The sequence below is a fragment of the Podarcis tiliguerta genome (genome assembly GCF_965153285.1).
Source record: "Podarcis tiliguerta genome assembly, chromosome: 5".
NCBI lineage: Eukaryota > Metazoa > Chordata > Lepidosauria > Squamata > Lacertidae > Podarcis > Podarcis tiliguerta.
In genome coordinates this window covers 2,017,604-2,044,660 of record NC_139538.1, presented here as the reverse complement: position 1 = coordinate 2,044,660, position 27,057 = coordinate 2,017,604, and the positions used below count along the sequence as shown (strand labels likewise).

Sequence of the window (27,057 nt, the reverse complement as noted above, 5' to 3'; positions counted from 1 at the left end):
TCCAAAATATGAGCTAAAAAACAAATACAATAAAACGCAGCAACAGTGCTTTGTGTTGTGTAGGCTCCCATGATGTAAGTCATGGGCCCCATCTGCTAGCCTTCTCCCTAAACTATCACTATCACTATTAATATACTTCTTAATTGTATTTCACTATTAATATACTTTGGGACACGGGTGGCGCTGTGGGTTAAACCACAGAGCCTAGGACTTGCCGATCAGAAGGTCAGTGGTTTGAATCCCCGCGATGGGGTGAGCTCCTGTTGCTTGGTCCCTGCTCCTGCCAAACTAGCCATTCAAAAGCATGAAGTGCAAGTAGATAAATAGGTCCCGCTCCAGCGGGAAGGTAAACGCCGTTTCTGTGCGCTGCTCTGGTTTGCCAGAAGCGGCTTAGTCATGCTGGCCACATGACCCGGAAGCTGTACGCCGGCTCCCTTGGCCAGTAAAGCGAGATGAGCAACGCAACCCCAGAGTCGGCCACGACTGAACCTAATGGTCAGGGGTCACTTTACTTTACTTTATGAATATACTTCTTAATTGTATTTCAGTTCAACAATTACTTTGATAAAATAGCTATTTTGTTACGTGCGAATGGCTTTAGATACCTATGAGGCCCATAAATAACCATAGAGCATATAAACAGCACAAAAAACAGTGAACATTGTTGACAAAGGATAGCTGGACATAGAATGGGCCCCATTACCTTCAGGAGCTGAGGGCCTCATCAAACCTAAATCCCGCCCTGTACGAGGTGGCTTTAGGGTCTTGGGTTCAAGCTCTGCGAGAGTGTTTGTGTTGGCACCAAGTCTTCCCACAAGCGCCCCGGGCGCAAGACGTCCCTTGCGTTGTGCGCAAGGCAACGTGGGCAGAGGAGCCGCCTACGACATGGCAGTGTTTTTGCATCTTGCTTTCTGCAGGTGCGCCTTGTCAGATTCCCCATACCTTCCAGTCAAAAAGATGTTAACTCTCCTGTGGGTTGGGAGAGAGAGAGAGGGAGGGAGGAAGAACCAACATCAACGGAGATTGAAGAGCCAGAGGGCTGCGATAACCATCCCTAATGATGGCACATAATTTGGGAGGTGCCTAATTGGAAGATCAGATCAGATTGTGTATTCCTGAGGGAGTGGCTGGCCTGTCCTCACAGTTGTTGTTCAGTGGAAGGGTTTGGGTTTGGGGGAGGGGAAAAAAACTTGGAACATCATTGATTTTCAGATTGTGTCTTGTATTCCTAACCGCCAAGCCTTGGGAAGAATGTCCCTGGTTCACAGAGGGCGTATCCAGTTTGCACAGGGAAATGTGGCAGAGAGTCTGGAGGACAAACAGTTAGAAGATGCAAAGCTGACGTCAGTCATAGAATTGGAGAGTCCGAAGGGACCCAAAGGGGGTCCCTCTAGTCCAGGGGTCCCCAAACTAAGGCCTGTGGGCCAGATGAGGCCTGAGGGACACATTTATCCAGCCCACAGAGCTCCAACTTCCAGGTCAGAGGAGCACCGGAAATACCGTATTTTTCGCTCTGTAAGACGCACCAGACCACAAGACGCACCTAGTTTTTGGAGGAGGAAAACAAGAAAAAAATATTCTGAATCTCAGAAGCCAGAACAGCAAGAGGGATCACAGTTCCGGCTTCTGGGATAGCTGCGCAGCCTGCATTCGCTCCATAAGACAAACGCTCTTACTTTTTAGGAGGGAAAAAGTGAGTCTTATAAAGCAAAAAATACGGTAGCTTGTGTGCATGCGCAAACATTATTTCCAGTGCACATCCAGGTCAGAGGAAGCCCATGCACATGCGCACAAGCTATTTCCAGTGCTCCTCTGACCCGGAAGTGTGCCAGAAATAGCATGTGCGCACTTGTATGGGCACGCGCTCCCCCGCCCTCCGGCCCACCATGCAATCGGCGCTGGAGACACCGGTCCGAGGCGTGGTAAGTTTGCTGACCCCTGCTCTAGTCCATCCCACTGCCATGAAAAGTTCCTTCAGGTTCCTGTAGTCCGCGACTTACCTGGCTGCCTGCAAAGCAGGCTCCACAGGAGGCAGAGGTGCCACCAACTGGGATGGCTTCAAGATAAGATTGGAAGAAGGGAAGCCTTTTTTGTATCACTTAAAAAAGCATTCTAACATAATGAGCAGGATTTGAACTACGAGCCAGAGAATAAATTAGAGAGCATAGCAATGTTGTTGTGATATGAAAGATAGAAGACAGCGTACGGCAAAGGGAGAGGAATAAAAACACTGTGGGAAATGGCGTGGGAAGTCGAGAAAACGAAAGAAACAATTACTGTGCCTTGAAATGTCTATGTTAAACTTTGGAAACTGAATAGCAAATATGGATAGGATGTCCCTATTTTCATCGGGGAAATGTTGGAGGGGATGGACGTCTAGGAGGTAAGGGAGGACTGAAGACCAAGAAGAGAAGGGGGTTGAGGACCTGGAGACAACAATGTGAGAAAGGAACGGCATACCGAGTCTACAGTTGGGTCAATTTTTCAGGAAAGAAATGAGTTTGGGGCAGAGCTCAAAGCTAAGGGGGAAGGCGTCAATGACGAATTTCATATACAGTGGTACCTTGGTTCTCAAACTTAATCCGTTCCGGAAGTCTGTTCCAAAACCCAAGCATTCCAAAACCAAGGCGCTCTTTCCCATAGAGAGTCATGCAAAACAGGTTAATCCATTCCAGACTTTTAAAAACAACCCGTAAAACAGCGATTGAACATGAATTTTACCATCTAACGAGGCCATTGATCCATAAAATGAAAGCAACAAACAATGTACTGCAGTCACACAATCAATCCATCAGTAGCTGAACTGGTTTCCACACAGTCACAAAAACAAAAAGAGAGAGCCACAAAACAGCAAAATAAATAGCAAAAACAGACAGACCTCAGCGTAACACTCAAATCGTAAGCGTAACACTCGAAACGGAGCACATTCGGCTTCCAAAAAAGTTTGCAAACCAGAACACTGACTTCCAGGGTTGTAGTGTTTGGGTTCCAAGTTGTTTGAGTACCAAGGCATTTGAGAACCAAGGTACCACTGTATTTGAAATGAGAAGCAAACCCATTTAAGGGGAGGGCAGAGCGAAGAGCAAAGCTACACAGACAAGCAATGAACTGTTTGTCCCAACTGGCTGTGTACACCATCCTGCTTAATGCAATGTTGCTGTGATGCTTGCATACAATCTTTCCCTGCTCAACTTGCTACCCCTTTTCATTCTTTAAACAAGGAGGAGGTGGTGAAATGTACAAATAATAGGCTTCCACACAGTTTACTGGGAATGTAAGGGCTGCCACTGGGCATCAGATACCAAAGGCAAACTTGGGAATCCAAGGCCCCAGGTTGGAGAGCAGAGATTACTTAGGTGATGAGCAGGCATTAATGATGATTACTGGTTAGTGAAAGTCTATTAAAGGAGGCAAAGAAATACAGAAGCTTAGGGTGGGGGCAAGTTGCCCTCTGAAGCAGACCTTACAGCCCTGTAGGAGTTTTGCGCCTTCTGCAAAGATTGCTCACAAAACCTTGAAACACAAATAGCTTAAGAAATGCTACCTGCAAAATTCAGGTATGGGGCTTTTCCCGTCATATCCAATATATATGGGGAGAGAGCCATAACAGCTCAGTGGTGGCGTACATTGTTTGCATGTCAAGCAAGTGGGACAGAAACATTTCCAAATACAGAAATTTCTGCATTAAAAAACAAATACAGCTCTTTTCTCATTCTGCAGAGAATTTGGTTCCATGAGCTCATTAGTAGCTATGAATGGATGTCAACGGCAAATAAATATTAGGCAAATGCAGCAATTTCCAAATCTTTTTCCTTTCCTTTTCCTTTTTTTGCTGATGCAAGTAAAATAAGTGCTCTAATTTAGAGCTGCAGCTTTAAGTGTTGTTTGACGTGATGTGTGAACGAGGCTTTTTGAGCCTCCTTTCGGTAATTGCACCTAGTCCTGCAGAACGTCAGGGTCCAGGATTCCTCTAATGATGTGCTAGATGTCAGAGCAGACTTCCATTCCAGAAGTCTGTTCCAAAACCAAAGCGTTCCAAAACCAAGGCGCTCTTTCCCATAGAGAATAATGCAAAACAGGCTAATCCATTCCAGACTTTTAAAAACAAACCCTAAAACAGCAATTGAACATGAATTTTACCATCTAACGAGGCCATTGATCCATAAAATGAAAGCAATAAACAATGTACTGCAGCCACACAATCAATCCATCAGTAGCTGAACTGGGTTCCACCCAGTCACAAAAACAAAACAAAAAAGAGCAGCAGAAACAAAAACACAAAATAAATAGCAAAAACAGACAGAACTCAGCGTAACACTCAAAACGGAAGTGTGGCACTCAAATCGGAAGCATAACACTCAAAATGGAGCATGTTTGGCTTCTGAAAAAAGTTCGCAAACCGGAACACTTATTTCCGGGGTTGCAGTGTTTGGGTTCCAAGTTGTTTGAGTACCAAGGCATTTGAGAACCAAGGTAGCACTGTGCACCCAGTTACTCGCCTGGAAAAAATTACCTGCATTGCAGGGTGGGGGGAGGTGGACTAAATGACCCTTGCCTTATTTTCCAACTCCACACCTCCATGCTGACCTGTGGTGACACTGACCTCTATACCCAGCTGACCTGTGGTGACACTGATGGCCTAAATAGCAAAACAAGCCATTCACCAAAGTCTACTTTTCTCGGTCCTCTGGAGGCCCTTCCTCCTTCGCATCAACAGTCAGAGTCTTTAAGATGCTGCAAACCGGGTAAGCAATCTACCAAGCCCTTTGCACCAGATGTGCTGCTAGCATTGGGACTGCCAAGAGAGGTGCTTGTTTTGCCCGATCTTTTTCCAGAGAGAGAGAGAGAGAGAGAGAGAGAGAGATTGTTTTTGTTTTGTTTCCTAATCCCGTAGAGAGGTGTGGCCATGTTGGTTTGTTTGTAAAGATTTACAGGCCTTTGTCTTTGTCCTCATCTGGAAACTTAATTATTTCACAGTCATGGGTGTGTGAACCAGCAAATCACAGAGCAAAACAGTCTGGGGACCCAAGACTTTCCCAACTCTTTCCATGCAGACATTGCATTGTGCATCCTTGAGATGTTGGAGCATGGATGCCGTTTTGAGGGGATGGAATGCCAAGGGTCAGCAAACTTTTTCAGCAGGGGACTGGTCCACTGTCCCTCAGACCTTGTGGGGGACCGGACTATATTTTGGGGGGAGGAAATGAACAAATTCCTGTGCCCCACAAATAACCCAGAGATGCATTTTAAATAAAAGGGCACATTCTACTCACGTAAAAACACGTTGATTCCTGGACCATCTGTGGGCTGGATTTAGAAAGTGATTGGGCTGGATCCGGCCCCTGGGCCTTAGTTTGTCTACCCATGGGATATGCCCATGGCAGACTTAACCTTGGTTTCTTCTTGGCTTGTCCTGGAAAGTGTAATTCTCAACATGGAACATGCAGGCACATCCTGAATCCGCTTCCCTAAAGCTTCAGAAGGATTGCAAGGTTCAGGCTAAGTGCCAGTTCTTCTGGAAGCTGCCAGGCTACTCTTTGATGTGATCTGACCAACCTCATGGAGAAGCTGATTCAGAAGTTCCCATGACCACGTGACATCCCAGCTCCCAACCATGCAAAACAGAGTTGGAACAGTGACCGCGTTGCTGCAGAGGATGTATGAGTCAAGCTTGGAGCTGTAGACTTCTGGGAAGAACTGTAGCTCCATGGTAGAGTACCTGATTCCATACAGTTGGTCCCAAGTCCAATCCCTGGTCTCTCCAGGTAGAGTTGGGGAAAGATGTCCTTTCTGAAACCTTGGAGAGCCACTGCTAGTCACTATAGGTGGACAGTGCTGAGCTTTAGCCAACTGCAGTAGACAAATCCATGGAGGAGAGGGCTCTCAGTGGCTCCTAGCCAGGATGGCTCTGCTGTGCGTTCCAAAGTTGGAGGCAGCAATGCTTCTGAAACCCAGTTGCTGGAATCCACAGGAGGTGAGAGGGCTCTTGTGCTTGGATCCTGTGGTGGGTTTCCCTTTGGAGCATCTTGTTGGCCTCAGTGAGAACAGGACTGAGGACTAGATGGGCCTCATTTGGTCTGATCCAGAAGACTCTTCTTATGTTCTTAGAAGGCACATAAGACCATCACCTGGCTGAATCTAAGCAGGTCTGCGCCTGGTCAAAGAGGTGGCTGCCTGGGACTCATGCTCATGCCGTTTTGGGTTCCACGAGGAAAGAAAGGCAGGATAGAAACAGAAGAAAGTTCAATTAAAAAGCAAGGAAATAAATATCTGACCTTGAGAATTTTCTTTTCGGAGCTTCCCACAAACTGTGGGAGAGTTTCCTATGCACTCTGAGAACTTTTATTCAATTGGCTAGCTCAGATGGTTAGATAATGCCAAGGTTGGACTGTGTGGGGCAGCTTTGTACTGGACTAGATGATCCTAAGGGTCCTTTCCAACTCTATAATTCTACAATTCATCCACAGACCTATAGCCTATAGCTCAATGGTTAAGAAGTCTGAAGACTTCCTATCTATTGTGCTACACGCATTGCGAAGCTGTGCCTGAGTGTTTATCTGCACTGCTTTTTCTAGACACAGGCGCGCCCTTTCATGTGCCCCAGAGCTTAACCCCCACCAAAGAAAAGCCCACTCTTCACAGATGAAATGCAACAACTGGCAGTTGGGGTCTTCCATGGATTGCTGTTTGCTCCGATTCAGCAATAAAGAGTGAATTTTCGTGGGAATACGCAAGGACAAACAGCAACAACAAGCGTTCTGGCACAGAGCTTTAAAGTGCGGACCATGCCTGGAAAGTGCAGAGGTAACTGAGGTGTGGAATTGGGTTCCTACCACTAGGCAGCTTTTTGTCCAAACTCACTCGGAGCCCACCTCAAAACTTGGATCTGAACCTAGATCCAGCCGCCTCGGCGCTGAACTCAATTGGGTTCGTGGCAGCGACGTTTGGTCAGTGGACTAAGGAAACTAGCCTGGTCCTCTAAATGTTCCCCCAGCGCCTCCTTCCCAAACCCTGGGAAGCTTCTGCCCGGCTTAGGGGGGAGGCATGATTCTCATGTGCGAGTCGTCACAGCATTCCCAATGCCCTTGCAAGCGTGCGCCTCTGGCCCTAACTGTTCTCCTATGAAAACCTTCACAGCATGCCACTGGTTCATAGAGCCAAAGTGCAGATGTTCTCCATCAGGGCAAAGTCAGACCCCTTGCATCTGTCCCTGTCTGTCCCCTTCCAACGGAGCTCTTGTTTTCCCAACTCTGTTGGGCCTGGGTGGTAACCCGTGAAACACAGTCCAGGACCAGTCCAGAATCCGAAGGTTCCACTGGGAGTCCGTCCAACAGGGCCAAGGCAGGAAACCAGGCAAGGACAGGTGCAGGTTCTAGCATACAGCAATGTTGCTCCCGCAACCTGGGACGGGGTCCGACAGCCTTTTATCTTTGTCGGGGTAACGGCCGGTCCTGATCCCCCGGCGACTCACCTCCCTGCTTCGCCCGAAGGCGAGCACTCCTCCTGCGAGTACTCAGGTCTCTCCTTCTCTCAGACCTCAGTCTCCGGAGACGTCTTTGGGTTACCAGACCCAGGGCCTGCCTCAGCCTCCCCTGACCCAACTGGTAGTGGAGCAGCTGTAAGTGATGGCCCAGCTGGAGGCAAGGAGGTCATCCCCACACCTGGAGCCAGGGCAGGATCAGGCCCCTGACTCGGCCCAGCTGGTGTTTGCTGCAGGGGAACCTGTGCAGACTGGGGCTCTTCAGGATCAGGCCCCAGACTTGGTTCAGGTGATGCCTGAGGCAAAGGATCCAGTGCAGACTGAGATTCCTCTGGTTCCGAGTCCGAGCCCAAGTCCCAGGCCATCACACCAACATCTGGCTAAGTGGAAAAGGAACATCTGGAGCAGCTGTGAGGGGAGGGGGTTATTTTTTTAGAGCAAATTCGGGAAACAGGGCATGACCGAACTAGAGAGTGCCTGCCTTATCGAGGAGGTGGCTTGCTGTGGCCTGTCTCTGGGTCTGGTTATAGCATGTGGAGAACCTTGGCCACTGGTCCCTGGCTATGGTCCACGATCCCAGATGTGAATTAAGAAGGCTTCGGACCCTGAACCAAGAACAAAGGGGAGCAGCACTGTTGCCTCTGCAGCTCGTAGGCCTCTGCCTTCCCCTCCGCCCCAGCTTGGGTTTATTTTTGTGAAATCAAAGCAGAATTTCGAGGCGTCTGGCGTGCATGCACAGCGCATGAAATGGGCCGGAGGAAGAGAGGCGTGATGCTACTTGCAAACTATGCGCGGAGACAAGACCAGAGGCGCCGAGTGCTTGAAAGCTGGTGTGTGCTGGGTTGGGACTTGCCTCTCCACCGTAGCCTGCAGGGCTTCTGAGGAAATGGGGGGGGGGGACGGCTTGCTGCTGCTGCTGCTCGCTCCAAACCCAAACCTGACAGGACCTGCCCTGCGTCTTAGTTGGGGGTGGAAAGCGGAGATGCAAAGAGGGGGGAGAGAGAGAGAGAAGGAGAGGGGGAAGGAAGGGTTAACGCGTTTGAAGTCGACAGGAAATTTACTGGCTGAGTGGTGCAATTTGCAGACATCCATTCCAGGCCGAGGGGTCTGCAGGTAGGAGCTGAAGGACTCCTGGACAGCTCACCTTTTCCCCCCATTCCTTTTGGAGTTACCTTATTGCTCCTGGTGGCCTTGGAGCGCATTGCGCTTCTTTGAGATGTGCATCAAAAGCAGCCTTGCCCAAACTGTCCTGCTCACCAAGGCTGATGAGAATAATAGCATCACAGAATTCTAGAGCTGGAAGGGAACCCCAAAGGCCATCTAGTCCAGCCCCCTGCAGGAATCTCAACGAAAGCATCCAGCCTTCAAAACCTCCAAGGAAGGAGAGTCCACCACCTTCCGAGGGAGTCTGTCCCACTGTCAGAAAGTATTATTATTATTTTGGAAGGCAGGAAAATTCTTAATGTTTGAGGTTTTATTGTGTTTTCAATATTTTGTTGGGAGCTTTCCAGAGCGGCTGGGGCAACCCAGTCAGATGGGTGGTATAGAAGTAATAAAATTAGTAGCAGCAGTAGAAGTAGTATCATCATTAAAGTTCTTCAGAATCCTCTTTTCTCGTTATCGGGATCTGTTGGTTTGGGTCTTGCCCTTTGGAGCAGCAGGAAGCGAGCTTGCTTTATCTTCTAATTGATGGCCCTTTAGATATTTGAAAACAGCTATCCTGACCCAACCAGTAGTGGAGCAGCTTTGGAGCTTGGTATTCCAAAACATCTGGAAAGAACCAGATGTGGGGAAGCTGCCTTAAGGCCCTAGTTCTCAAGACACAGAAGTGGTCTACGAGTTCCTCTGCCCCAGTGGCGTCACAACGGGGGGTGCAGGGGGCGGTTTGCCCCGGGTTCCATGTCTGGGGGGGTGACAAGAAGACACCCTGCGGGGGCTCGTGGCAGCACGGCCGCATGTGGAGGATCCTCCGTTTGTGGCTGCAGCTGGGAGCAGAGGATCGCGGCACCGGCAGCAAACCGCTAAGTACAGCACATGTGTGGCGTCACACGCACGGGCTGTAACATTGCCACACATGCGCTGTATAGCGGTTTGCAGAGGATCCCAGCACCGTCTGTATGGCACTGGTGCGGCACCGCCAGCAAACTGCTATGTACAGCACATGTGCAGTGTCGCTACATACTGTGCATGTGTTGTACGTAGTGACGCCACACATGCGCCCTATGTAGCAACGCCCACCTCAGCTGTCACAACGCCTTCCTTCTCCGCTGCTCTGCCCTGCAATGTTTCAGGCTCTCGATATTGAAGTTTCATCAATACCAAATGAAATAGAAACCCTGCACTCGGAAAGCAAGCGTGTCAGGGAGAAAGGTCCTTCGCACTTAATTTCCCCCTGGCCTTTCTGTGTGCCAGGAAGCTTTTTGGGGGGGTGGAGTGTTTTGTCAGGTGAGACTTGTTTGGAGGGGTGCAGTGGGGAGAACGGGTGTACCCCTTCCCCTAAGGCTGTTCCTTAGAACGGAGCCCAAAAGTGTTTTTAGATACTTGGCAGTGTGGACTGCTGCTCCTGTGGCAGGGAGTTCCTCAGCCCAAGGACAGCAAAACAACATGTTGCCTGCCCTTGCCAACTACCTGTCAGACAATGTCAGGAGGCAAGCATATTATGAAAGGATAGCCATTTCTATCTCTTGCAGTTTTCATGCAAATAACAACCATTTTGCAACTGGGTTGGTAGCTAGAAAATGTGATATTAAAGAGGGTTGTATGAAACCACGTCCGTTATAGTATCATAGAATCGTAGAGTTGGAATGCAGGGAACACAACTAAAGAATCCCAGACAGGTGGCCACTTGACCTCTGCTTAAATATGATGTGCTAGTTTATTACATGTGAAGAAGATTTTTAATTTAATTTTGCAAAAAGGAGGATTTGAGAATAATAATAATAATACTTTGTTCTGCTGCCTTAAAGGAGCCTTTGCGACATGAAGGAGGAATCTCCCTTGTTATTGCTCTGTGCAGAGAACAGCTTTGCTCTTGCACTTGGTGCAGAAAGGCAAAACTCCCCAATTCCTGCTCTGCAGTTTTTGCTCTGACGATCGCGGCTTGGTTTATATAAATGTGTGTGTGCGTCCAGTGGGTTGCATCTGTCTGCTGCTGCAGATTATTCATTCAGGTTTTATCCCACCCTTCCTCCCACGGGAGCCCAGGGCAGCCATACATCATCAGCATCCATAAAACATCTTAATTAAAAACCTCAAAACAGATAAAACAACTTTCTGGGCTGCCGTTTCCAGTGCTAAATGCTGGAGTGAACACAGAGGTCTTCACATTGCGTCTGAATTCTCGTATGTTTTAAATCACAGCTGTAAACGAAAAGAAAAAATCCAGTGATTTTTTTTTATTTATCTTTCTTGCAAACCGCTTTGAGGTTTTCTTCTGCAATGAAGCAGGAGGCCGGTTTCGTGAAGCAGATGAATAAAATAATTATGACAACTTATGGGTTGGGTGCAGGGACATGGGTGGCGCTGTGGGTTAAACCACAGAGCCTAGGACTTGCCGATCAGAAGGTCGGCGGTTCGAATCCCCGCGGCAGGGTGAGCTCCCGTTGCTCGGTCCCTGCTCCTGCCAACCTAGCAGTTCAAAAGCACACCAGTGCAAGTAGATAAATAGGTACCGCTCCGACGGGAAGGTAAACGGTGTTTCCGTGCGCTGCTCTGGTTCGCCAGAAGCGGCTTAGTCATGCTGGCCACAGGACCCGGAAGCTGTACGCCGGCTCCCTCGGCCAGTAAAGTGAGATGAGAGCCGCAACCCCAGAGTCGGCCACGACTGGACCTAATGGTCAGGGGTCCCTTTACCTTTACCTATGGGTTGGGTGCAGTTCACCAGCGAAGGGTCTCCACAAACAGGGAGCCACCACAGAGAAGTCCTTGCTGATGCATAAACCAAGGGAACTCTCTGCCACAGGAAGCAATGATGGCGATCAACTTGGATGGCTTTAAAAGAGGATTAGACAACTGCATGGAAGAGATGGCATTGATGACTACTAGTTAGGGTGGATCTGCTCTGCCTTCACAATCACAGTGCTTCTGAATCCCAGTTGCTGGAAACCACAGGAAGCAAGAGTTGCTCTTGTGTTCGAATTCTGCTTGCTAGTTTCCCACAGGCATCTAGTTGGCCACTGTGAGAACAGGATGCTGGACTAGATTGAACAGTAGCCAGATCCCATAGTAATAATAATAATAATAATAATAATAATAATAATAATATTTATACTCCCCCCTCATCTGGCCAGGTTTCCCCGGGCCCTCTAGGCGGCTTCCAACAAAATATTAAAAATACATTAAAACATCAGACATTAAAAATTTCCCTAAACAGGGCTGCCTTCAGAGCTTCTAAAAGTCAGATAGCTGTTTATTGCCTTGACATCTGCTGGGAGGGTGTTCCACAGGGTGGGTGCAACCACCGAGAAGGCTCTCTGTCTGGTTACCTGCAACTTCACTTCTCACAGGGAGGGAACCGCCAGAAGGCTCTCAGAGCTGGACCTCAGTGTCTGGTCAGAATGATGGGGTGGAGACGCTCCTTCAGGTCTACTGGGCCGAGGCTGTTTAGGGCTTTAAAGATCAGCACCAACACTTTGAATTGTGCTCGGAAACGTACTGGGAGCCAATGTAGGTCTTTCAAGACCGGTGTTATATGGTCTCGGTGGCCGCTCCCAGTCACCAGTCTAGCTGCCGCATTCTGGATTAGTTGTAGTTTCTGAGTCACCTTCAAAGGTAGCCCCACACAGAGCGCATTGCAGTAGTCCAAGCGGGAGATAACCAGAGCATGCGCCACTCTGGCAAGACAACAGGGCTCTTAGTATGTGCTAATGGAAGGAATTTGCCAGGAAAATGGCGGAGGGGGGCATTTTTCATCTATTTCTCCAATGCTTTCTCAGCCTTCCTGAAATCTTCAAAGAGTTGGGGTGGATTGGATGGGGCCTGCAGGGTTGGCTGGTTTCTTTTTGCCAAAAATTGCACACACACCCTCCTCCAAACTACCACCAGATTCATCAGCAGACAGATACCACCCATAGAGTGTCAATTCTCTCCTTAAAGAGGTTGATCGTTCTGCAATGTTTTAAAAACAGCGAGACCCACCTTGTTTGTTTTTCATTTTGAAAAGTTTTTGTTTTTGTTTCCAGGGCAATTAAAAAAGCAAAGAAATAAGATTGCAGGTTAAAAGCACATCACCATAAAAACACAAAAACAAACAGAAAAATCGTCCATAAAAGCCCTGTGAAGAAATAATAATAATAATAATAATAATAATAATAATAATAATAATAATAATTAATAATAATACTCAGAGCTTACTTAAAAACTGGGGAGAATGGATTCAGATTCCCATGGTATTCACAATTGTGAGGCTACCCCAAGAAAGAAACTGCTTTGTGTCTTCTCCTACCCCATATTTTTATACATCCATGTTTGTGTATGTGTGTGTGTGTTGGGTTTTTGATTTTCACCACACCACATTTCCACACCAACCTGCGAAAATTTGCCAGCCTTTGAGTGCCCACCCCTCCTGATTTGCACACTTTTGCAAGGGGTTTTCACTACCATAATCCATTTTTATGTACACCCTCCTCTAATATGCACATTTTTGGTCATGTTATTTGGCTGGGGAAGGGCATCTCAGAATTTGGAGAGGTGTGGATTTTGAAGGATAGCTCCACTTCGGACCACATATTATTTCCAGGATGTGCAAGTGAGATAGGTTTACATAAAATTCCTCCCCTTCCCGTTCCAAATCTCTACGACTGAGTGTCATTTCTGACGTGTTAGGGCCAATTTATCCCAACTCTCCAAGTCTGATTATCACCAATTTGTGCTTTGTCAGAGAGAGAGAGAGAGAGAGAGAGAGAGAGAGAAAGAAAGAAAGAAAGGGGGCTGAATGACTGTGCTCTGCCTCCTGAGTTGGAGGAAGCAAAGCTTTTGAATCCCAGGTGCTGGAAACTATGGGAGGGGAGAGTTGGCTTGTGTTTTAATCCTGCTTGCAGGTTTCCCATTGGGACATCTGGTTGGCCAATGTGAGAACAGGATGCTGGACTAGATGGGCTAGGGGCCCGATCCAGCAGGCTCTCCTTACGTTCTTATGCTTCTACATTGTTCCCCCCCCCCCCCCAGCCCTTTGGTTTCCCAAGTGATGGCTGCTGAAATTTCCCAGACGCATCTGGGAAGCTCAACAACTTTGCCCCCCCCCCAAAAAAAAGCTCAACACCTTTTGCATCCAGATGTTCACTTTTTTTTTGAAATATGGCAACCCTAGCTGTAACCTAAGAATGGGAGAAGCAAAGATCAGCAGCGTCGAAGCAATATTCTTCAGCATCAACTTCATTGGACTGGTCATGTTGATTATCATCTTCCAAAGCAACTACTCTATTCCCAACTTAAAAATGGAAAGCGTAATGCTGGTGGTCAACAAAACAGGTTTAGACTGTCTCAAGGCAAATCTTAAAATTAATGTAATGTAAACACTGACAACTAGGAAACACTGGCCTGCAAGCGCTCCACTTGGAGAACAGCCTTTACCAAAGCTGTCGTGGGTTTTGAAGACACTGGAACTCAGGACGCAAGGGAGAAACGTGCTAGGAGGAAGGCACGCTTGGCAAATCCACACCGTGATCAACTCCCACCCGGAAACCAATGCCCCCACTGTGGATCCAGAATTGGCCTCCACAGTCACTTATGGACTCAATTTTAAAACCGTGTTCATGGAAGACAATCTTACTCGGCTACGAGGAATCACCAAAGAAGAAGAACCTATGAATGTGCTGCCAAGTATTTTCAGGTGAAAGTGGAAGTTGGAGGAGGTGGTGCAGAAGGATCCAGCCTGCTCTCTTCTCCCAAATTCATGCCTGGAGGCTACCTTTCTTCATCCTGCCTGGCTGCCTCCCTCGCCACCCCTCCCTGGCCAGTTTACCAAAGCTGCCCAGCTTTTCATGTTCGGGGAGTGTGGTCCCCCCCCCTCCCGGAAGGGCACAGCCAGCTGCCTCCTGAGTCCAGCCCGGCATTGTGCATAGCCCCCCCCCCCCTTACCCAGAGGGAACAAAGGGAACCAGTGTGACAATTCCTTGCCTCTGCCCCTTGTGGTTTTTGCAGCGTCAACGCTCTCCCTTCCCCAACTTCCACCGCGGAGATCTTTCTCTCCCCTCTGCGCCTCCCCTTTCTGCGGTTCACACCGGCTCAGGTACACGGGGAGGGGGTGGCGACATGCCTGGTGTCAACATCTCCTGTGGGCGCGGCAGGGGGAGGAATGCGCCGCTCCCAGCTCTCGCTCCGGCAATTAATCCCCGCAACTGACAGGTGGCAACAGGCGGCCTTTGGCTGGGGTGCTGCGTCGCGGCCAGCAAGGAAGGGTGCTCGGAGCTTGTGGTCGCCGGGGGTTCCTTGGAACGAGGAGCCCTCTGGAAAGGGAGAAGGGGGCGAGAGGAAGCGGGCTGCGGATTACGCAGCGCATTGTGGAACTGCGGAACTCGCCTCTCCAGGACGCAGCTATGGCCAGCATCCTTTGTTGTTTAGTCGTTTAATGGTGTCCGGCTCTTCGTGACCCCCTGGACCAGAGCACGCCAGGCACTCCTGTCTTCCACTGCCTCCCGCAGTTTGGTTAAACTCATGCTGGTCACTTCAAGAACACTGTCCCACCATCTCGTCCTCTGTCGTCCCCTCCTCCTTGTGCCCTCCATCTCTCCCAACATCAGGGTCTTTTCCAGGGAGTCTTCTCTTCTCATGAGGTGGCCAAAGTCTTGGAACCTCAGCTCCAGGATCTGCCCTTCCAGTGAGCACTCAGGGCTGATTCCCTTAAGAATGGAGAGGTCTGATCTTTTTGCAGTCCATGGGACTCTCAAGAGTCTCTTCCAGCACCAGAATTCAAAAGCATCCATTCTTCGGAGATCAGCCTTCTTTATGGTCCAGCTCTCACTTCCATACATCACTACTGGGAAAACCATAGCTTAAACTATAAAAGGGGATTAGGATCGTGGAGGGTGAAGCTATCGATGGGTTCTAGGCATCTGGTCTAGCTATTGGTCGCCTCGCCCCAAAAAGGACATGGCAGAGTTTGAAAATGTTCAGAAAAGGGCAGCCAGCATGATCCAAGGGATGGAATGAGTCTCCTATGAAGAAAGGTTGAAACATTTGGTAATTTTGCTTTAGAAAAAAAAGGCAAAGTGGCCTGTTAGAGGTCTATAAAATTATTTATGGCAGGGTGAAACTGGATATTGGAAAGTCCCCTCCCCTCACATCTTTCTCCTAACACTAGAAGGGATGAATGGAGCAGAATTCTAGGAGATTTCAGGCAGGTGAAAGGAAGTCCTTCCTCAAGCAGCACATAGCTGAGCGATGGAACAGATAAATAGAATAACTAAGATAACTTGAGGATTAAGCGCAGTTCACCAGTGAAGGGTCTCTGTAAACAGGGAGCCACCACAGAGGAGTCCCTGCACAGATCAGTGGAACTCAATCCCAAAGGAGGCAATGATGTGCCACCAACCTAGGTGGCTATAAAAGGGTATTGGGTGGCCACTAGCCAGGGTGGCTATTGCTCTGCCTCTGCAGCGATGCTTATGAAGTCCAGTTGCTGAAAGCGCTGCTGTGAAATATCCGAAATGAATCCTAAAATCCTAGAATGGTAGAGTTGGAAGGGACCCTCAAGGGTCATGTAGTCCAACCCCCTGAAACTCAGGAATCTCAACTAATGCATCCATGACAGAGGGCCATCCAAGCTCTGCTTAAATATCTCCAAGGAAGGAGAGTAGACGGTCCTTAAGTTTCTTCGCGGGCACAGGAATCTGCAAGATTCAAGGAGGCGGTGTGTTTGTACAGTTGTGTGTCTCTGTGTGTGGTTCTTCCCGTGCTCCACATTTGTGCACGGCCGACGGAAACTCCCCCTGCGAGGTGAGCTCGGGTGATTCCCGTTGCAAAAACCAAGACCCCTTTCCTTCCCGGTGCCCCTTTTTCACTCCCCGCGCTTTGAGAGCTGGAAAGCGTTCCGCTGGCAGGCTTCTCCTTTGTTAAGAGTGAAATAGACACTCCCGAATAATGGCTGTACGTGTGGGTCTTTGAAAACCTTTGTCAACACTCCTTCAGGAGAAGGGTGGGTGGAAGGAACGGGGTTGGGGGGAGCGTCGTGCCGAGAAACCAGGCAGGTGTTGGGCGATGGTGGGGCGTGCGCGTGGGGCGTGCGCAGAGAAAGACTGGATTACCCGCCCGGGTGCCAGCAGTATGTAACACAGCCTGCTGCCATGGGCAGGTGGCGAGGGCAGGGAGGCAGGCATTGGAATGCTCCCCCCCCCCCCGTGTGTTCCTTGCAAGTCGTATTCTTAGGTAAAAACGGGCCAGTGTGTTGGTATCCTCAGAAATCCCCTCTGTGCAGCGCATTTGGGCACAAAGAACAGCAAAAGGGCTGAGATTTCTATTTCATTTTGAAGCATCCCAGGATGCTTAGCCCATGCTGGGTCTTCTTGGTGCCGTTTGTTCCTTGTGGCAACATCTCTTTGCAGCCTCGTCCCTGCCCATTTTGGTGAGACTTCGTCCCCATAAGGCATCGAAGTCTGAAGTTGCCAGAAACCCCAAAACCTTCGCATGCCAAGCTTTTTTTGGCCCTTCCTGAAGACGATCCATTACACCGTGGGAGGCCACAGATGGTGAACAGTAGCCCCGTAAAATGTCGCTTGTGGGGTAAAATGGCAGGCTGCTCAAGTAAGCGAGCCAAGCTGTAATCTCAAGGGAGAGAAACCGTCTCCAGGTGGAGGACTAGCTGCCCTGGAGTACAGCTCCTTCTTGCTCTCTGTTGCTAAAAACATACAGATATCAACCATTAAAAAACCAATTAAACCTTGATAGAGTTAAAACTATATACAAGTGCAAAATCCGTTTTAAACATACCGATGATTAAAATAAAAACAGCCGAGCGCCAGCCCTTTAACTAAACGCAGTCAATTCTTGTTGGACCAAGAAAGTCTTCACCTGCCGGTTATGGTAAGATTCTGCAAGCTAGCCCAGTGGCTTGGGAGAATGAATTGCAATAACATAAAATATGATCTTGGCCTCTTGCACAGAACAAGGATCAACTTCTTCGTCATCCTGATCGGCTTGCCTGTCTCTGGTTGACTTCCTGTGCTCCTGCGACATCTCCACTTAAAAGGATCTCGAGATAGTTGGGTCTGGCTGGGAGATACCGCGGAGCTCAGACCCTGGAGAGCCTCTGCCAGTCAGAGTAAGCAGAACAAGGGTAAATGGAGAAACGCTCTGGCCCAGTTCAAAGTCCCCACCTGGCCACAACAATGGACAGGGCGATGGAGCCCCTTGATCTCACCCTTTTTGGCTTCCTTTCTGTTCTCATGGGTGCAACTAGCAGCGATGTGGGGGAATCGGTGCTTACCATCTCCCATGATATATATATTTTTTAAAGTCGATAGGGAAACAGATAGGATTGCGAGGGGAGCAGTGTGGGAAGGGGTTTAGTCCTGTATCTCAACACCACTTATTTATTGATGTTAAATTCCTCACTCTCCAGCTTCTGAGGTCCATGTAGGGGGAAGCAGAAAGAGATCACACAGACGCCTGAAAGTGGGGCCATTTCTGAAAATGGCCAGGAGAAAAGGCTTTAAATCCCTTGGCCTATTACTGTGGTCCCAGTACAGTTCCTCTCCTCTCCTCCCCTTTCAATTTCTCTTTTCTTAAACTCGCCAAAGATCCTAATCTTGAATCGCTTGTCTCGAGACCAGGCTGGCATGATGTGCTTAGCAGAGAAACAAAAACAAACAAAAAAAAAACCGTCTGCTTTCGCTCTGCCCAGTTCCTTAAAACTTCAGTCTTGTGCCTTATTAACAGTGTTCATTTTAATTAAGAGAGCTTTCCAATGAGAGATTTCTGGGAATACTTTTTATTTTATTTTAAAGAACCCCCCCCCCCCACGCACTCCAACAACTTGCTTTGAGTGTTGCAATAATCTGGTTTTCTTTCCTCTCCTTTTTCTTCTTCTTCTTCTCCTTTCTCAAACAATATATTGCCTCGCTTGGCACGCTCCCGTTTCCGCAGGCTGTGTAAATCCTTTGTGCGCGTAATCCTTAGCCTGCGGGCACGAGAAAGAAAAGCGATTGCACAACCCGACATTGTCGCGTTCGAGAGAGGGCTTTAAACCGCCAGGTATTCACAGCAGTGCCTTTCGCTGCGATGACCTAAATCCTTTGGGCAGCGATGTGAGAAGGGGTGGGGTGGAGCAGAGAGGAGAGCCGGAGTTCATGCTTGAAAATAATTGGCCAGTTCTTCAAATTTCCCCCCAAGATTCATGTTTTCTCACCTGAGCAACCTGTAACAGAATAAAATCCCTCCCACCCGCCTCCTTGAATATCCATCGCTAATCCCCTCCATTGCCACACTGCCACCCACCTGCCTAACCAATCACCCTTGCCAGGAGCCTATTATCCGGACAGGATGCAAAGGGCGAGTTTTGCTGCAGTTTAACGTGTGCGTTCCTGTCGGGCCCTTTTGTTTGCGCGCTTGGGACCGTGCCTGGGAGCACGCAGCCTTTCACGGGACGCTCTGAAAGCAAACAGACAGCTTGCTGCGCACTCTTCCCGCCAGCCCCGTGGAAAGGCATCAATAGCTGGGAAGGGAGGAAATGCCAGCAGTTTTCTGTGGTTGCCGCAGCCAGGGGGTTTCCATGCCGCGTGGAAGCAACAGACAAGCTCCTGCAGCCTTCCAGGCACTTATAATAAATAATAATACATTTGGATTTATACCCCGCCCTTCCCGGTTCGGAAACCGGGCTCAAGGTGGTTAACAAGAAATTTAAAACACTTAATTGTAAAAACAGCATAAAATACAGTGTGAGAACATGAATAACAATAAAATTCAGAGTTCAGAAATCAATTTAGGGGAAATCCATCTAATAAATATTAGATAATCACCAGGGCTAGCTGGCTGAATTAGTCCTAAAGGTAAAGGTAAAGGGACCCCTGACCACTAGGTCCAGTCGTGGCCGACTCTGGGGTTGCGGTGCTCATCTCGCTTTATTGGCCAAGGGAGCCGGCGTACAGCTTCCGGGTCATGTGCCCAGCATGACTAAGCCACTTCTGGCGAACCAGAGCAGCGCACGGAAACACCGTTTACTTTCCCGCCAGAGCGGTACCTATTTATCTACTTGCACTATGACGTGCTTTCGAACTTCTAGGTGGGCAGGAGCAGGGACCAAGCAACGGGAGGTCACCCCGTTGCGGGGATTCGAACTGCCGACCTTCTGATCGGCAAGTCCTAGGCTCTCTGGTTTAACCCACAGCACCATCCGCATCCCTTCAAATTAGTCCTACTTGGGGCTAAAAGACTTGATATCTTTTACACTCTGGGGTGGAATCACAGAATCATGGCGCTGGAGGGAACCCCAAAGGTCATCCGGTCCAACCCGCTGCAATGCAGGAATCACAGCTGAAGAGTCCATGGCAGATGGCACTCCAACCTCTACTTAAGAACCTCCAAGGAATTAAGAGTCCACCACCTCCCAAGGCAGAGCGTTCCACTGCGAAACAGCTCTTACTGTCAGAAAGTTCTTCCTGGTGTTTAGTTGAAATCTCCTGTCTTGTGACTTACATCCCTTGGTTCTGGTCCTGCCGTCTGGAGCAGGAGAAAACAAGCTTGTTCCCTCTTCCATGTGACAGACCTTGAGATATCTGGAGATGGCTCTCACATCCCCTCTCAGTCTTCTCTTCTCCATATTTTATATTAAGTGTGTGTTGACTGCCCTGGTGCCCATGTATTGCAAAGAGACCTCAGCAGGATTGGTGCAGCCCAGAGGGAAGGATAAGGGACTGTGGCTCGTGACATCACTTTTATTTAATTTCATAAAATGTATACAATTCTTGATTGTCAAGCAAACAAACAAACTCAAGCCTCAAAGTGGTTTGCCAAAAAAGATTTAAATATAACAGTATCAATCAGAGAAAATAACAACAATAATTTAAAACTTTTGAAAAGTTAAAAGAACAACAAGAATTAACTCACGTTAAATTTCTAAGAGTCTGGGCATGCTTGCCTATGTTTTGTGGTTGTTTTTCATTACTATACCACTCTATATTTTTTTAAGGAAAAAGCTCTCAGAGCAGTTAAAACATTAAATAAAACATTGCTGAAGCAAGTCAAATATAAAGCATCCGTTCAAAGCAACTTAATTAACAGGAATCTAAAATAATATCTTAAAGGTTTAAAAATAAAACATTACAAAGTCAGCTACACATAACACAACACTTTTAGCAGCTGCCGAAGGACTGCAGGGAAGGCTCCCTGCCTGTTGTCAATAGGCAGGGAGTTCCAGAGTTCCGTTGCTGCCAAAAGATCACGTTCTTACCCATGCAAAACGGGTCTTCCTAGGCTGCTTTCCTTACTTTGCCTCCCTCCCCTCTTGTCCTCCCATTAGTACTCCACCGAACTGAAGAAGTTGTACTGCCAGATCGCCAAGACGTGTCCCATTCAGATCAAGGTGATGACTCCCCCTCCCCAGGGCGCCGTCATCCGTGCAATGCCCGTCTACAAGAAAGCGGAGCACGTCACCGAGGTGGTGAAGCGCTGCCCCAACCACGAGCTCAGCCGGGAATTCAACGAAGGTGAGTTGGGCACCTCTAGATCTTGGATGACGGCTCTCGTATCTCCTCTCCTCTAAGCTAAGCATCCCAAATTCCATGCACCGAGCCTCATAAGTCTTGGTTTCCATGTCTCGGTCGCCCTCCTCTGCACACCTCCCAGCTTGTCAATATCCTTATCATATTGTATAGATTTGTGGACGACCCCCGCCCAAACCCTAGAAATTAATAAATGGTAGGATTTTAATTATTATTTTTTTAATTTGCATTTTATTTATTTGTTAACATTCTTATATTACATTGGTAAACATTGTCATATTACATTACAGGACTTACTAGAATATAATTTCCAACATGTATGCAAAACTTATATACAAATTTTATGTACCTAGAAAGAAAATGAAACAAAAGAAAGAAAGAACAAAGAACAAATTTTAATTATTTGGAGTATTGAAGAGAAGATTGGGGGTCAGTGGAAAAGTACAGGCTAAGATTCCTTTCCAAGCCAGGGTCTCACTTGGGATAGAGACATTAATAAGACAAAATGGATTGATGGCACATCTGAGAGTCTAGGCAGACAGAGGTTGCCATGGTGATGGGGTGTGGGTTTGAAGTGACAGGAAAAGAGAGCTTTTAGCAGGGTGTTATGGGAAGAAGAAGAAGAAGAAGGGGAGATGAAAGACTGGGATCCATCTTGGGCAGGCTGGCTGAAGGCTGGCTAGGAGAGATGCCTTTGGACTCCCTGACTGCACTGCTGTAAGGGACAATCCCCTCTTGAAATGGCCATGCTGGACTCCCTCCATGAAGACTGAAGGTGTAAATAGCCTAATAAACCATATTTCCTAAAGCTACGACAGTCTCCACCATGTCTCCATTTTCCAGAGGAACCACAGACCTGGTGGACTCTCGTCATCACTTGGCAGAGAGAGGGGCAGGCACCCCACTTATGTAACAATCTGAAGCGTAGCTATAGAGTGGCCAGTTGACAGCAGCGAGCACAACACAGGTCCATTTCAGTCACTGTCACTAGGAAGCTCTTCAAGGTGCAGTTGAGGTATGGCAATAGGTACAGGGATTTTATAGCAAGACATGAGCCCTGGATCATGGAAGTTTGCTTGCTTTCCTCGGGTTATCTCTCTCCAAAACGCTGGTTCTGTTGCTGACCTTGTTCCTTTCCCATACGCTTTGGCAGGTCAAATAGCTCCTCCCAGCCACCTGATCAGAGTGGAAGGAAACAGCCATGCTCAGTACGTGGAAGACCCCATCACTGGCAGGCAGAGTGTCCTGGTCCCTTATGAGCCACCGCAGGTGAGTTGGGTGGGAATGTTCAGGGAGGCCGGAGAGGATATATTGCGCTAGCAAGTTTTATAACTTAGCAGAGTTTTACATTCCCCTTTTAAACGCACAACAGGTAGCTGGTTGCAGGCTTGTTTAAGCCTCTCACTATTTGGTTCCTGGTAAGTTCCCTTATATCCCTCTTAAAAGAATAATCATGCCACAATCTTGTTTAGAGTATATAAAATAGTTTAGTCACATTCTGTTCACAGCTGGATCCCAGAAGTCAGGCTTAGTTACAAATATGTAAATATGGATCTACCCCATATGGGGGGTTAATCCCAATAACTGCAGACTGGCAGTCACTATAGTTCACATGACGAAAGGAAGATGGAAAAGAAGGGGAGGAGGGCTGCGTGCCTTGTGCTTTTGTTACCTGCTCAGGTTAGGTCACGCCCACCTCTAGTCACATGCAAGAGGAAGTATGTCCCAGTCCGGGAGGAAACAGGAAGTTCCAACTGGCTGGAGCAAACATCCACCTGCATGTCCACTCTAGGAAAACAAGGAATGTTGTACTTGACTGCTACTTATGTATCACATCCCACAAGTTGGAAGGCTGAGGTCTTCTAAGCAGGACTGTCGTTTCGCCCCTTCAGATGCAACAGAATAAGCCCATTCACACATCACACTAAACCATTGTTAATGTTTCACTGCTGCCCCTTGCTCTTTCCTTTCAGCAAGTGGAAGCAACCAACCTCTGCACACGCTACCAAGTGCTGTGGCATTTATCTGTTTCATAAAATCTATTCGCTGCTTGACTGTAAGAAACAAAGTAAACCAACCTCAAAGTGGTCTGCAGAAAAGAGAAAACAATGCAATAGTCAATGAGAAAAAGTAATAATTTAAGACCCTTGGAAAGTTAAAATGCTTTAGTTGAGATTCCTGCATTGCAGGGGGGGGGGGTGTGGACTGATGAGCCTTGGGGGTCCCTATACAATTCTAGGGATGCGGGAGATATTGTGGTCTAAACCACTGAGCCTCTTGGGCTTGCCGATGAGATGGTCAGCCGTTCGAATCCCCATGATGGGGTGAGCTCCCGTTGCTCGGTCCCTGCTCCTGCCAACCTAGCAGTTCGAAAGCAAACCAGTGTGAGTAGATAAATAGGTACCACTGCAGCGGGAAGGTATACGGCATTTCCATAAGCTCTGGCTTCCATCACGGTGTCCCGTTGCGCCAGAAGCGGTTTAGTTCTGCTGGCCACATGACCCGGAAAGCTGTCTGTGGACAAATGCCGGCTCCCTTGGCCTGAAAGCGAGATGAGCACCACAACCCCATAGTCGCCTTTGGTTGGACTTAACCGTCCAGGGGTCCTCTACCTTTTACCTTACCAGCACAATTCTGTGATCAATAAACTAAAAACAGATTAAAACTTGTGGCAACCTTTGAAGCATCTGAGCGCTGAAAGGGTACAAGAGGAAGCACCTGCCTGATCTCAATAGGCAGGAAATTCCAAAGTGTAGCCGCTGCCAGACTTAGAAGACCTGGAAATCTGCTGCCAGTTGAAAAAGACAGGACTGGGCTCAGGGAGACCTATAGCCCAACTTGGTACAAAACAGGTTCCTATGTCCGAATTAGCATTACATCTGAAGCAGACAAGTTTCTTTGGAGAGGGGAAGGGAAGGAATCCTTTATGGAGGGTGCGTGTGTGTCTTGCATCAGCCTTCAGCAAACCGATCACTTCCTGCGTGACTCAGAGATGACTCAGAATAACTCCCCCTTTTTTCTTCTGTCCAGGTCGGCACAGAATTCACCACCGTCTTGTACAATTTCATGTGCAACAGCAGTTGCGTCGGGGGCATGAACAGGCGTCCGATTCTTATCATCGTGACACTTGAAACCAGAGAGTAAGTTGCATTAGCAGGAGCTCGGAGTGGCAAGCGATGGCCTGACCCTGGCCTGAAAGCCACTGCAACTTGATGGGAGATCAAAAAATGAGTTCCAAGCAAAAAAACACACACCTTGATCCAGAAGCAGAAGGGGCTTTTGTTTTCATTGCGCACAAACACAGCAATTCCCAGTTCACAAACAGGGGCGTGTAGTCATACAATCATAGGATAGTAGAGAATCGTGCCCGGAGGTCCTGCCCCATAACTGCTGCCAAATATTGCAGGTTCCACCAGTGCAGGGTTGATTATTTAATTTCTACACCCCTTACTATATTGGCCATTTCACTAAGTGGTAACCAAAAAAAATATTAAACTAGATATTACAAAAATACAGTTACATATAAAAATATTGCATGAATACAAAGCTACTAACTTATGGGGGGTGGTCCAAGGCTGGGATTGCTCCGTTGGTAGAACATGAGACTCTAGGGTTGTGGGTTCGAGTCCTGTGTTGGGCAAAAGATTCCTGCATTGCAAGGGGGTTGGGCTGGATGGCCCTCGTGATTCCTTGCAACTCTACAATGCCACGATTCTATGATAATATATATAAATCAGTTTCGGTTAGTAAGACTCCAGAATGTGGATTGGTCCAAGCACACAGGCTGGCATCTTAAAGAGGAGCCATGCACACAGATGCATTCATGTGCTGGTGTTTGGGGCAGACTCAAGCTGTAGGCAAGGTTTAAGGCTCATGGAGGGCATCGGTTGGGTCCAGTGGTTTGCGAACACGGAGTTTGGCTCCCAGATTCTTGTTCTTATTCTTTTTTCATTTGTACCCCACCTATCTGGCTGGGATTCCCCAGCCACTCTGGGCGGCTTCCACAGAGACCAAAAATACACTAAAATGTCACACATTAAAAACTTCCCTGAACAGGTCTGCCATCAGATGTCTTCTGAATGTCAGGTAGTTGTTTATCGCTTTGACATCTGATGGGAGGGCGTTCCACAGGGAGGGCGCCACTACCGAGAAGGCCCTCTGTCTGGTTCCCTGTAACCTCACTTTTTGCAGTGAGGGAACTGCCAGAAGGCCCTCGGCGCTGGACCTCAGTGTCCGGGCAGAACAATGGGGGTGGAGATGCTCCTTCAGGTATACAAGACCGAGGCCGTTTAGGGCTTTCAAGGTCAGCACCAACACTTTGAATTGTGCTGGGAAACATACTGGGAGCCAATGTAGGTCTTTCAAGACCAGTGTTATGTGTTCTCGGCGGCTGCCCCCAGTCACCAGTCTACATTCTGGATTAGTTGTAGTTTCCGGGTCACCTTCAAAGGTAGCCCCACGTAGAGAGCATTGCAGTAGTCCAAGCGAGAGATAACCAGAGCATGCACCACTCTGGCAAGACATTCAGCGGGCAGGTAGGGTCTCAGCCTGCGTACCAGATGGAGCTGGTACACAGCTGCCCTGGACACGGCTTTAACCTGTGCCTCCATGGACAGCTGTGAGTCCAAAATGATTCCCAGGCTGCGCACCTGGTCCTTCAGGGGCACAGTCACCCCATTCAGGAGCAGGGAGTCCTCCACACCTGCCTGCCCCCTGTCCCCCCAAAACAGTACTTCTGACTAGTCAGGATTCAGATATGTGGGTTACCGTTTCCGTGCATAAAATGCTTCCCGCTGTGTTTATTTTAGTGCCAGCCCTCCCCGTGGCTGTGAGCTAACAGACCCCCCATTTTCTCCATCCTCCAGCGGGCAAGTCCTGGGGCGCCGGTGCTTTGAGGCTCGGATCTGCGCTTGCCCGGGCAGGGACCGCAAAGCCGACGAGGACAGCATTCGGAAACAGCAGGTCTCCGACAGCACAAAGAACGGTGATGGTACGAAGAGGCGTAAGTAGGCCAGCAGGGGGCGCTCGAAGCTGTGGCTGGGTGGTGGGGGCACAGCTGCGGGGCTCAGAGAACCAGCAGAGGGGAGGGGGCTTTGTGGAGGCGGTGCTTTAGGAATGTGCAAGCTTTGCGGTTCACACAGAACCCTTCAGCACAGGTGGAACATAAGAAGAGCCTGCTGGGCCAGGCCAGTGGACCACCCCACCCATGAGTAGGCAACCTAAGGCCCGGGGGCTGGATCTGGCCCAATTGCCTTCTCAATCTAGCCCACGGACGGTCCGGGAATCAGCATGTTTTTACATGAGTGGAATGTGCCCTTTTATTTAAAATGCATCTTTGGGTTATTTGTGGGGCCTGCCTGGTGTTTTTACACGAGTAGAATGTGTGCTTTTATTTAAAATGCATCTCTGGGTTACTTGTGGGACATAGCAATTCGTTCATTATTTTTTCAAAATATAGTCTGGCCCCCCACAAGGTCTGAGGGACAGCGGACCAGCCCCCAGCTGAAAAAGTTTGCTGACCCCTGATCCAGCCCATCACCTTGTTCTTTCAGTGGCCCACCAGATGCCCCTGGTTTGCGTAAAAGTAAAGGAAGGAAAGGAAGCACACAGGATGCATGTGGCGCTGTGGGTTAAACCACAGAGCCTAGGACTTGCCGATCAGAAGGTTGGCGGTTCAAATCCCCGCCACGGGGTGAGCTCCCGCTTCTCTGTCCCTGCTCCTGCCAACTTAGCAGTTCAAAAGCACATCAGTGCAAGTAGATAAATAGGTACCACTCCGGCGGGAAGGTAAATGGCGTTTCTGTGCGTTGCTCAGGTTCACCAGAAGCAGCTTAGTCATGCTGGCCACATGAGCCAGAAGCTGTACGCCGGCTCTCTCGGCCAGTAAAGCGAGATGAGCGCCATAACCCCAGAGTCGGCCACGAC

The 27,057-nt window shown here is 48.6% G+C and overlaps 1 protein-coding gene across 6 annotated transcripts in view; it reads left to right on the top strand.

The window, feature by feature from the left end:
• Window positions 1-27,057, top strand: part of TP63 (tumor protein p63) — a gene marked incomplete at its 3' end in the record, with an annotated part of 98,070 nt that overhangs the window by 50,732 nt on the left and 20,281 nt on the right. For 2 of the 6 annotated variants that reach the window (XM_083442221.1, XM_083442224.1), the window contains exons 3-6: window positions 20,931-21,117; window positions 22,286-22,401; window positions 24,163-24,272; window positions 25,998-26,134. In XM_083442221.1, the coding sequence (XP_083298347.1) occupies window positions 20,931-21,117; window positions 22,286-22,401; window positions 24,163-24,272; window positions 25,998-26,134 (550 nt within the window). Of the gene's footprint in view, window positions 1-20,930; window positions 21,118-22,285; window positions 22,402-24,162; window positions 24,273-25,940; window positions 26,135-27,057 lie in introns of all 6 variants that reach the window. The other 4 variants (XM_083442219.1, XM_083442223.1, XM_083442222.1 and 1 more) reach the window with 3 other exon arrangements.